The sequence below is a fragment of the Antechinus flavipes genome, chromosome 2 (genome assembly GCF_016432865.1).
Source record: "Antechinus flavipes isolate AdamAnt ecotype Samford, QLD, Australia chromosome 2, AdamAnt_v2, whole genome shotgun sequence".
Taxonomy (NCBI): Eukaryota; Metazoa; Chordata; class Mammalia; order Dasyuromorphia; family Dasyuridae; genus Antechinus; species Antechinus flavipes.
In genome coordinates, this window is record NC_067399.1 from 552,414,094 (window position 1) to 552,427,388 (window position 13,295).

Sequence of the window (13,295 nt, forward strand, 5' to 3'; positions counted from 1 at the left end):
GAACAGAGCCCATCTTTAACATATAGTTCAAAGTTAAAAACAGGCTAGAAAAATGAGAAAACAACAATAAAATAATAACTATAAAAAAATCTACTTCAGAGGCAGGGAAGACCAAGACACAAACTTAGAAGACAACAATGTGAAAACAGGTACAAAACCTCAACAAAAATTCCTGAAAAAGTAAGAGTTGAGTAGTAGAGGGAAAAAACAAGAAAAGAAATGAGAATGATAAAAGTAAATTATGAAAAGAGAATGACTAGCTTAATAAAGGATACCCAAAAAATGTTAAAGAAAATAATACCTTAAAAACAGAATTGGACAAATGGAAAAAAAAAAGGTACAAAATTTTACTAGAAAAAAAAAAATTCCCCCAGAATTAGAATTGGGCAAATGAAAGATAATGTGAAATGCCAAGAAATAAAGTCAAAAGAATAAAAAAAAAAAATAGAAAAAGTGAAATGTCTAAATAAAAAAAAAAAAAAAACTGATCTGGAAAATAGATTTAAGATCATTTTAAGAATTATTGGACAACCTTAAAGCTATGCTCAAAAAAAGAGCTTAGAAATCATGGTTCAAGAAATTATACAAGTGCTCTGACACTTTGATCCAGAGGTTAAAAAAGAAATTAAAAAAAATCCATTGATCATCTGAATAAAATCCCCAAATGAAAACTCTCAGGAATATTATAGCCAAATTTCAGAACTTCTGGATAAGGAGAAAATATTGCCCAGTAGTCAATCATGGAACCAGTCAGGAATTAAAGAAATAGTTGGCCTGGAATATGGTATACAAAAAACAAAGAAGCTAGGATTATAACCAAGAAAAAAACCATCTAGCTTAAAGTGAGTATAATCCATCAAGAGAAAAATCAGAGAACTTCCACTCATCCCTGATGAAAAGTCCAGAGAAACAGAAAATCTGACATTCAAACACAGAACTCAACAGAAACAAAACTGTGATTCTTGGCATCCTTTCTTATTCTGCCACCAGTATGGCAGACATTAAAGGAACTATGTAGGATTAAAGGCTATTTTGATTTTTGTTTTTCACGGGTTGCATAAATAAATTTATCACCCAATCAAGCCCACTGGTGATAAATCATTCCATACTTAGATAGCTTTCAAAAGCAGACAGGGCTTGTGTTGACTATTTGTAATCCTTCAAGAATTGTATCACCTGTTAAAACTTGTACCTATGTTCATTTCAACAACATGATGAAAACACTGGAAAAGGATTTTGTGGAGGAATCAAAGTATCAAATTTTATAATGAACTTGGTAAACTTTCTCAATATTATAAATGTCACTGTTAAGACATTTCAAAGTCTGATTGAATATAACAGAGAAGCAGCAAATTACCATAACGAAAGTCCACACAAAATTATTCCTCACTCAACAATATTCAGCAATTCAATATTCACTCAATAGTAGTTAGAAGGTATAACACTGTCTTAAAAAAAATTCCTCCTAATAGAAATGGATATAATTAGGAATAATGCACAGGATATTTTGCCCACTAAAAAATAAAAGTGTACATAAAGGTATTTTATGTTTATCCCTTGGAATGCTTTCCCTCTTCCCTGATTTCTGTTAAGTCCCAACTAAAATTCCATAAACAGGAAACCATTCTAGACCCTTTAATACTACTGCTCCTCTCATTTGACTATTTCCTTTTTATCCTGTATATACATTGTTTGTACCTGTTTGCTTGTTGTCTCCCTCATTAGATTGAGCTTGAGGACTAGGACTTTGTCTTTTTTTCTGTCCTTAGCACTTAGCACAATATCTGGCATATAAGAGGTGTTTAATGAATGTAAATATTTAATGGCCGATTCTCTAATTCAACGTAACTGATGGAAAAGGGAATTAAAAACTAAGGATGTAATATAGAATCCAGATTTCTTTCTGAGGTAAAAGTGACTGGGCCCTTATAAAAAGCTAAGTGATCAGCAAACTAAGGGAGTGAATGTTTTTGAAACTAATTTTATGCAAGTATCATTTCTAATAAATCATTTTTCTATAATTTTTTTTGGAGAGAAAGGAGGTGACATAGATGGTAAGAAATCACTGAATACCAACCTAATTTGAAACAACTGGGAAGGAAGAAAATAGCTATCAGCCCCAAAACTAGTAACAAGAAAGATCTGCCTCTATTTGACAGTTAATATATATGAAGTATCTACAGCTGGATTATAAAGTTTCATTACCAACATATTCATCACATAATAGTTATTTCCTAGTTTCAATTGATAATCATTGTCTCAGCTCAATTATCATTCTGCTGAATTTTAAATACTATTGTTTCAAAAACAAAACGGAATCACTACCTTACTTATGACTGTTACAAGTGTTCACATTTGAAATGCATTTGCATTTGTATTCATTTCAAACCAATTTTCTAATTAAAATTATACCTATAAGCCAAATAAGTCAAAGGAATGTTACTTTTAAGATGCACAAATAACAAAATGTCAAATATGATATATTTTTTTCATAATTTTAAGGTACCAGCAAAACAGGACAAAAAATTTGTCTCAAACATTTGTTTATTTGAAATATATTACCAATATCCTATACTTATTAATAACTTACCTCTTTGGTACTGAATTGAAATGTAGCATAGATAAGTGAACAGGGCACATTCACAATTATTCTAATAAAAATTATTTATTGAGCACCTACCACGTGCAAGGCACCATTTTCAGAGAATACCAAGTCAAGAAAGAAAACCAAAGACTGTAGAAAAAATAACTTATTAATTTTGGGCCACCACTTTCCTATCTTGCCATTTATTCAATGGATAAATTTCTCAAAAACTGCCTCAAGTAAAAACAGTAAAAATACTCATGTATCAACAAGATGGTAAAAGATTCTATAAAATATATTAAGATCTTCATCTCAAGCTATCTTTAACACAAAATTAGTTGAGTGATAAAAGAAAGGTAATCATCATTTTTTAAATCTTCATACCCATCACTTAAGTTTTAAAATTCAATATTTCTGAGTTTTAAATTTTTTACTAATACTTATATTGATGACAATCATATTTCAAAACTACACAACTCTTTCCTTATATTCAAGTAAGCCAAGAATATCTTCTATATATTGAATTTAAGTAAATAAGATAGAGTTACATTTAATTTTATCTTCAACATCCAAATTCCATGGGATTTGCAAATGTTTTTATCAGATATTCTCTTAAATCAATAGCCATCAAACCAATTTGCATAAACTATCTTTCAGTTGAAAAGATAAATAATATGCTTACATAAAATATGAACAGAACTGAAATTACAACTTCCAAACAAGTCAGTAATTTTCCAAATTTGATCCACCAGTTGATCATTCTTCAGACAATTTCAAATACACATTCATGGCCTTCAATAAGTCAGGTATTGAATCAGTTTATGTGCTTTTAAAAACATTTTTAAGCTGATATATCATATAGAAATTGCTTTTCATTAATGTGGCCATACATGAAATTCAAAGAACCAATTTGCTTCCTTCTTTTTGAGTCCTACCTTAAACTTATCAACTTGTCTTGATATACCTTTTTGTATGTTAAGCAATGTGTGAGCCAAACCTCATCCCCTTTCTGTAGGGCACACACAAAAGTAGTCGCTGTTGAATTTCCCCCCAAAAGTTTGGTGCTGAGTCAGCTTTTGGTTAACTATATGAATATGTTTTGACTTTTGGAGATTGCATATTTTTGGTTTTGAGAGTCATGGCTGGATGATGAAAATTCACTTTAACAAGACTTTAATATCTGATGACTTTATATTAGCATATCTATATATCTATTTTTTTATGGTCTTACATAATTCTTGGGTCAGTCAAAATGCTGATACATGAAAAGTAGTTCATTTTTTTCTTCATAAAACAGCTGGAAATAAAAAAAAATTAGAACAAACTAGAAATAAACAGGACAAGGCTCCAATATTTTTTAAACCAGGTTTAAGTTTTTTTTTTTTTTAAATTCAAATTGACCCAAACAAAACTTACATTACAAAGGAAGAACAAAATACATTATGATATAACACACAAGGAGTTACATGGAAGCTAAATTTGTGGGCAAATTGGAAGTTGTTCTTATCCCAATCACATTTTGGGCTAGTGAGCAACTTTGCAAAAAAGTTAGGATTTCAGTTTCCTCATGGTCCACTCTGGCAATCAATCTACACATTCTCTTCTCTTTCAGGGTGTGTATGAGAAATGAATCATGCTCCTCTTTGTCCAGATGTGCACTTCTGCTACTGCCAACTCTAGCCAGAACATTAAATTCTTTAGCTGAAGTGCTGTTCCAAGCATGAGTGATAATGAATTAAAAACCAAAACAGTCAAAAAGCCTTTCAAACTAACGAGTATGGACTATAACGTAGTAAATAGTTTAGAAATATGGGAATTAAATAATCTAAAAAACACTCTTACTCTGCTGTACATTTATAAACACAAATATTTACAAAACACTCTGCTTAGTTTTAAAGGATGAGGTTTGCAGTTCATTAATGATCATAATCTTTTACTCGCCTGCGTCTTTGGTGTATTTGCCAAATATATATTTTTTAAAAGATTTAGTAATAAGTTAAATAAAGTAGTTTAGAAGAAAACTATGAGGATCAGTGAAAATTATAATATGGTCTCATCTTTTTGCAGTCAAGATTTTCTGGTATAATCAAATCAGTTTGTTTTCTAAAAATCCTTGTTCGTTCTATCCAAATTGTGACAACAGAATGGCTCCATGTAAATCTAATTCAAATACAGACTAGCATTTTAATCAATAAATTTGACCAATTACCTAGATAAATTTTAGATACTGTAAAATGTGATATATGATTGGGATTTTATTAACAACAACAAAATAAAGTGTTCTTTTTTAAGTTACCAGTATAATCAAACTTCAAACAATAAATAATGGAATTATACAATTCTTCATTAAATAGAAATTTCATTTCCAGGAAGATCTCTCATAATTTTTCTGAAGTCACAGCAGCAACACAGAACAAAGAATTTACCTTAATCTGATTTGTTTATCTGGAACTCCCTGACTAAAACTCAGTGGCTAAATCAGCTTAGAAAATACTGATGTAACTTTTGGATGAAAATGGGGAAGAAAAGTTTTAAAGTAAATTAATAAATTAACAATTATGGGGGGAAATTCTTATGTTTATGATAACTAATATTACTGCTCTGGAATGCCAAGAAATTAAAGAGTGCAAGGCTCCCATACCATCCTACTCTCACCTCATCATACCTAGGTGCTGCAATTTCCTCAGATGATAGGATTGTGACATACATGGAGAGGAACCAGGTAGACTCAAACAATGCAAATGTCTCTATTTGACCTTTATTAATCCACCCTGATCTGAGAATCACCTAATGAAATGAGAAGGTAGTTAAATTCAGACTCCCCCTTTATTTAGTAAATGGCCTAACTCTGGAAATCATATTTGGGAGGCATACAATTTTTTCATTACGAAAAACACAGACCAACTCAAATCCCATTCTACTCAAGTGATAATAACTCTTCAATCATTACTGAATTAGGCCACTTTTTAACTGGTGTCCTGAAATTGAAAAACTTTATGTATATTATCAATCTCTTCTTTCTGTAGGTCTCCATTCTTGAAAACCTGCTCACTGCCTAGGCACAATAGAGTAAGATAATTCTCACTCCCAATGGATATTGTGCATTCACACTAACATTAAGCTTTGTGCTTAAGCTACTACTTCTGGCTCTAGAGAGATAAAGCCAAAGTGGAGACCTAATTCTGAATTGAGCTACATTTTTTCAGTTAAACCACTTCCCTCATATTTTCTGATCTGAAACTAGTAATACAGAAAATAATAACTGCTTCAGCACCTAAGTTTCTGATAATAAACTCATTATCAGTACCTAAAACTGTGAAACGTCTACAAAAACATTAAGAACAATGACATTCTGAAGCTAATATGATGCCAAAATATGTGCAGAAAACATTTCCAAGGGCATCATCTCAGGTCTTTATGGGTCCCAGAAATCTTGTCAATTGTTAAGACACTTCATGTCTTATCATGTTTACAGTGCAAATATGTGCCCGGTCAACTTAGAAAATAAAATCATTCAGTATAACAATTTTCAAAATATAGTAGAAATTTTGTTCCTGCATTATGAATTATGTGGATTTACTAACTATGTAGCCCAAAGACATTCTATTATACTTTAATTAGAAAAAAATTGAAACCACACCAAATTACTTAACTGCATTAAAGCAAAATGTTTTTTCATCAAATTCTGGACCATATTTTTTTAAAGAGACCTACATGTGAAATCTATGCGTGGAGTGAAATAAAAGTATGTATCCAGGAAAAATACTAAAATCAAAACTTCAATCAATGTGTTATGGTATGGCAATGCAAAATTAAAGTGGCAGTCAGTTACTACTTTCATGGACATAAGCTGGCTATGGAATGATGAACATTAAATAAAACAAATGTATAAAATACACCAGAAAAGTTATTGCACCGGAGGCACTGTTTTAGAAACAGAATAGATTAGCTTTATAAAGTTATTTTCTTTCCCATTAACTTTTTTTTTTAAAGAACATATTCAACTAGAGACAAAGAGAAAGTGAGACACAATGTCTCTGTGTAGTGTACTACTGTTATTAAAAAACAAAGTTAAAAACACGAGCACACTAACAGAAAAGCCGAGGTACTAGATTTATGATATCTTAGCTATAGCGATTAGGAAAAGAACTGTATAAAACAGCCAATTTGTATTCATTAAAATGGAATGGGATGTCTGTTATTTATTTTAAAATTTCTTATGGCATTTTCCAGCATATCCTTGGACCCCCCTAGATAAAACTATTATCTCCAAACCTCACTCAGCTTAACAACTTGCTCAGCTGGTTTACAATACCATGCGTGCCAATGGAAACCATAAACATTCTGAAAAGGGTAAATTCTCCATTCCAAACCTGCACGCTTCATTTAAAAAAAAAACAAAAAAACAATAACAACAAACACAACAATTTTCTAAATGCAATATTGTATAGAAAGCTTGGACCTTTTAAACTTGGACCAAGAAACCAAAATTAAGACTTTCTAGCATGTGGTATAAAAAAAAAGTCCCTCCCCTACAGTGAAAAACAAACAAACAAAAAAAACCCGAAAGTGTATACCTGCCTTCTGACTTCACAGCAAATCAGAAATTGCATAGGATATACTTTGTGCAAGGCAATAAGCCTTTTAAGTATCTGGTATATATCTCCTAATCTTGCTCATGATGTCCCATTGATATCAGATATCATCAAATTTGTGTTTTAAGTAGTCTTTCATGACCTTGGCAATTGGTAGTTCATCAAGTAGTTTTAGGTTTTGAAGGCCTATACATTGGCGAATTTTAATTCGGCACAGGTCCTGCAAGTTTCTGGGCTGCCCTAAAAAGAAAATTAGAAAAAAAAAGTTATAAAGCTAAAATGGCAAGATTTAAGGTAGCTTTTTAGCTTATCTACTGAGGAACTGTTTTTTAAATGATTTTTACATGATCTATTTTTCTATTATTGGTCAACCAACCATACATAGGCAAAAACATAGCTGCCTAGTAATTACTAAAAATCCTATGATAACCAATTTCTTTCCATTTTTAAAACTAGCCCCCAACTAATCTCTCTTTCCTTCCTCTCTTACACACATATACACTCTCTCTCTCTTTCTCGTCCCTTCCCCCAAACAGAGACAAGAAATATATATTTTTTTTTCTACTGCTGTTCCTTGAACTTCAGTGCTGGGGCTCTGCTGTTCTTAACTGTTGTCTAACTGGCTCCTGTTCTCCTAATCATGCATCAACCTGGCTATCCTCTAGCAATGCCATTATTTTTTACAACTAAGAACAACTTTCCTCCCATCACCTATGCTTTTAAATTTAGGTTTAGATAATGATAATCAAAGCACTATTAACACTGTTTCTGGAAACGTGAGTAAATTCAGGATCCTATAACTCTACTCACCATCCCTTTAACTTCCAGACCAAAACATCCTTCCTTAGCTAATATTTCCTAATATATGCTTAGTTCCCCCAGTAGAATGTAATCTTAAGAGAAGAAACTTTTACATCTGTATCCTCAGCATTTAGCTTAGTGCCCTAGCACCTAATAAAAGCTTAAAGTGTTTTCATTTTGAGCAACTTAAGTGGAATGCAGAAGTTTTATTTATTGTAAAGTAATATAACCTATATATTGACAAAGTAAAAATCTTCCTTGGAGATTTTTCCTTGGAGACACTTCCTGAACTTGGACACTTTATTATTTAAAGTCATCTTATGTTCTGATAAATTTTTAATGATTTTAAAAATTATGCTAGTTTGGATGAAACTGCATTTGCTTACAACATTAATCTAAAATGCAGATTTGGGGAATGAACAATCTCCTCAGAGAAAGGCCTTTGCTTTTTAACTAATTTATGTAAAAATTGATCTTTATAATTCTATCAGGATAATGGGTTACCTATTCCTGAAAAGGATTTGCCACTCTGTTGCTATTATTCTTAATAAAAATGTGTCAACATAATGATGTGATATAATAAGCATGTGTCTATATGTGTTTGTATGTGGGCCTGAGTTTGTGCATATGTACACAACATATATTGACATGCACTTACAATGACAAGTCATGGCAAAGGTTTGAAATAGAGATTAATAAGAGGTAAATTTGTCAGCAATAGTGTATATATTTTTATTGTAAAAACTGGTTAAGGTAGATCTCAACATGTGCATGTTTGGCTTATATATGAATGGCTATACAAGCAAGGCTAAGTTAGCTAGGAAGATAGAAGAATTATAGGACCTTTTCCCTCTTTTCATACTTGCCAACATTTGGAATTTTACGCTTCTCATCCTCAATGATGCAGAACCCTTTGTTGTCTGGGTTCTAGATCTACCCTCAGTGCAAATCTAAGGTTGTGTCTGTGTTGGAAAGGGATAAAGCCCTGTTTATTACTATTATCTCTCCTTAACAGGGATAATTTATATAGCCTCAATACTTGGTCTTGTAGTGTAGTATACTCCTTCCCTCTCTCACTGCAATCCTCAGTAGTGAAACCAGTTGTGTGGTCACAGGAACTATATAAACTCCATATGTTTATCTCCAATTATCATTATATATCACATTTATTAGGAGAATAATCTATCACTGTCATTTTCAATAAATGCTTACATAATTTTTTCCTTATCCAGCTAAAAGGATTCTTAAAATCTTCAATTCAAGGTTTACTGCTATATACAGATTATCTGCAATACCTGAAATAAATTGTAAACAGTAATAGAGTAGAAATTAATCCACAAAAGGGGGGATTAAATACTCCCATTTTTAAAAAATGCAATTTTAGAACCTAAACTATGATATTTCCTCTCACAATATGAATCACCTCATAAGGTAAATGATTGAAGATTATATTCAAGATTAGTTTACAGAAACCACTACAATAATATATTCAAAGAAGAAAAGGTGAGCCAGTCAAAAACATGATATATTACTGCCGTGTGTTCTATAAACATCTTTCTTAACCCTCTCTATGAATATGTACCTTCTAGGACTAAGTCTCAATGGCAAAATAATTTAGTTTGTTCTTGGTCTCTTTGCCCTTAAAAACTGAATTAAGTCCTTTCTTATGTTAATACTTAAAACATTTTTTAACAATTTTGAATATTAATGAAGCACTGGGCTGTTTTTGATTGTTTTTTTTTTTTCTTTGCCATTTGTATAAAAAATTTTTCTTAAACTTCCTTTAAATTAAAGGATAGACCAAAGCTGAAGAAATGAAATTACCCTAGGTATTCAGACAACTCTTACGTGTAATTTGTGCCTCTTTAATCACCAAAGATACTTTAATCAAAATAGATCAAACTCCTTACTAGGTAAAAATAAGTGTTTCCTCCCTGGAATGTATAATCTCTGTTCATTTCGTATATAAGTATTTAACAATAAAATGTTGAATTTATTTTTAGATCTCTGAGATTTAAAAGTCCTTTAAATTAGGGCATTTCATATCTCCTTCGTTCAATTTTTTAAAATAGAGATAAGGAAACAAACAGTTTACATGATGTATCGGAAGTCACATAAAGTCATGGGCATGTAGGAATGAAAACTGAATGCCACCGAGTTGAATTCACTTGGCAAAATAATTTTCCCTTTTTATCCAATATTGTTTAATTGATTTCCTCACAGCACTCTAAAACAAAAGAAACACTTATATTCACAAGATTATGAGCCTCATAGGACCAGATTTAGAGCTCGAAGATACCTTGAAAATATAGTCTAACCTCTCTCATTTAATCAAAACACCAGAAAATGTATAAACAAAATAACTGCTCTGTTAAAAAAAAAAAAAAAACACTTTTCTCATTGTTGTTACAGTTATTAGTGTACAAAGGAAATCATATACTACATTAACTTCCAATAATTTAAGACAATGGTGTCAAACTCAAATAGAAATGGCTTATTTGGGTGAGCAAATTGACTTAGAAAAGCACGAATTAACATTATTTATGTTGTATTGTATTTTTATTTTATTAAACTCTGTCCAGTTACATTTTAATCTACACTCAAGAATTTTTCTGATTTCATAGAGTGGAACCCTCCCTCTCCCTCCCCCCCCCCCAAAAAAAATAAAATTGACAGCTCTACTCTAAGACAAATTATTACAAATTTGTAACAAAACTTTTAAAACATTTTCACATCTTTCTTCTAATCTTCTAAGAACTCTATGGGGGCAGAATGGGTTGATTCTCGTCTCTTCTCAAGATGAAGAAACTGAGGTTCAGAAATGAAAGGATTTCTCTAATGTCACAAAGCTTATTAATAGCGTAACATTAGAATTACTGAAGAGTAAGAACATTCTTAGAAATATTCTTGAACCTGTTAGGAGAAACTACACAGTTTTGTTATATTACTAAATAAAATTAGGAAGGATGTGAGTAAAAACATAAAAGAAAATTATTGGGAGGAAAACTGGCAATAGTTCAATCAGCACATGTCTGAATAAATGAAGACTTAAAAATGCTATACCAGCACTTACACTTCAGAAACTTCTGCATTTGAATGTAATATTATTTAAAGAGATAAAAAGATAATTCACATAATATATTGAAATATACTGAGAAAATCCCAGGCATTTCTGGAAACACTGTATAGCAATATCAAAGTTAACAAAGCCTGTTTAATAAACACATAGTAGGTAGTTAATAAATGTTTGCAAATTGAACTTATTATATACATAATACACACACACACACATACACACACACACACACAAAATCAAATTTTGATCCAGGACTGTAGTGAGTAAAAACTGAGATAATATATATAAAAAGCTTTACAGATGTTAAAATGATTTTATGTTAGCTCTTATTACAGCATCATTATTTACAAATGTTTGACTCTAGAGCTAAACCAAACTACAAAGAGAGTAGGGTTAGGGATAGGAGAGATTGAAGAAGTAAAAAGAGTAAAAGAAAATAAGGAAAGGGGAAAGCACAAATATAACTAGGTAAAATGTTTATTTGCTATCCTAGAATTTCATTCTTATGCTAGTTTGTAAGTGCCTATAAGACTTTAAAGGCAAAAATAAGCATGAAGAATGATTGCAAACAGTGTAATTTAAGGTTCACATCAATTACTGGATATACACAAAAACTATAAGGTAATCATACTGAATAATTTAAATATATTCTGTAACAATTCAAAAGATTGTTAGCATTTTGATTTCGTAAGAAAACTATCATAATGGGTGGGTATAAAATAGAAGTAAATCAACACTTAAAGGGTCATTACAAACCTTTAACTATTATCCTAATTTCTGAAATTAGAAATTCAAGTCTACCCACTTTTGAGATCCAAATCACAATATTTATAATTGGTCAAAGTTTTTAATTTAGATAAGAAACAATCTCAAAAATATAGAAAAGGGCAAAACATCTGTGATTTATAACATTTTAAAAAATGAACCAAGAAAGGTTATGATAGTTTTTATAATATAAATATGAAAGGGTTGAACCTTTTTTACAATCTCACTATTGTTAATACTAGGACCTTCACGACAGCACATCTGGAATAGCCTTCCTGTACCTCCTTGTTTTATCTTTTATCATTTTAAAAACCCACCACAAACACATATTTTCTCCCTTGCCTGTGCCTTGGAATTCCCTTCTCATTCTGCTATTTTAAAAGACTATAATTTCATTAACATAAAACAGTAAAACATTATTAACATAGTATAAAACAAATTAAACAAAATCATAACTATGCATAAAAATAGTTTTTATTGCTCTTTTTTACTCACAAGGGAATGCAGTGAAAAACAAAAACAAGAAAACAAATAAAAAAACACCGATTATCTAAAAATCAAAGCCTAGCTTTAATTTAATTAATCCATAATTAGTGTTGGCTATGAGACCTTTGCCTATAAATCACATTTTCCTTAGGTAAACTGTTAGTCTCATATTTTTAAGTTGCATTGAAAGAAAAAAAATTTCAATAATATGATACACTGAAAATGAAGTCTGAGTAAATATAAAAAATCACACAAAATGATACAAAAATTTAAGGGGAAAACATTTTTCAATTTAAAATATTCCAAAATCTTCTGCAATTAGATGTATGATTTTATATTTTATTCCTTCTAAAAGTGTTTTTAAGACTCAATGCTGAAAAACATAATAAGGGTTCTGTCTTGAATAATTTTTAGTTATCATGTAATGTGTTTTGATAATTCCCTTTGGTTCTTTTAGTTGATTTATCAAAGAAGAGTACTTAAAAGAATGCATGAGTTAACATATTTAACAGTACTTGGTATAATGGAGTTTTTGTGCAGTCTTTTATTTCACATACCTGGCATTTTACTGTATTTGACAATACACACCACAGATTTAAGTTTCACTATCTTAAGTTTAAAAACAGGAGTTGTGATTTTTTATTGTCACTTTATGTTTGGTAAAAGGGAAGCTTGAAACGGTTATGCTTCTTCAATTTAAAAGAAGATATAGCTGTAATTAAACAAAATTAGAAGTTTAGAGTCACTGCTATCATTGTGAAATAGTATTTTTAAGCACCTGTGAACAATACTATATTTTGTGCTTTTCAGAACAAACTAGATAGATATTAGTCCCTACCAGAAAATTCTGCAAAGAAAATATCCTGAGATTTGTAACCCACTGAGTGTTTCTGGGATTTTAAAAAGTTCTATGAAATAAGTGTTAATTTCTCTTCTACCACTAATTTTTCTTTTAGGAAAAATATGAGCCTCAATCATTTATACATAA

At 30.7% G+C, this 13,295-nt stretch overlaps 1 protein-coding gene across 2 annotated transcripts in view; it reads right to left on the bottom strand.

The window, feature by feature from the left end:
* Window positions 1–3,935: 3,935 nt before the first annotated feature.
* The window catches only part of ASB7 (ankyrin repeat and SOCS box containing 7), a 37,414-nt gene continuing 28,054 nt past the window's right edge, over window positions 3,936–13,295 (bottom strand). For both annotated transcript variants that reach the window (XM_051980991.1, XM_051980992.1), the window contains one exon: window positions 3,936–7,419. In XM_051980991.1, coding sequence (XP_051836951.1) covers window positions 7,280–7,419 — 140 coding nt within the window. In that variant the 3' untranslated portion in view covers window positions 3,936–7,279. The remainder of the gene's footprint in view (window positions 7,420–13,295) is intronic.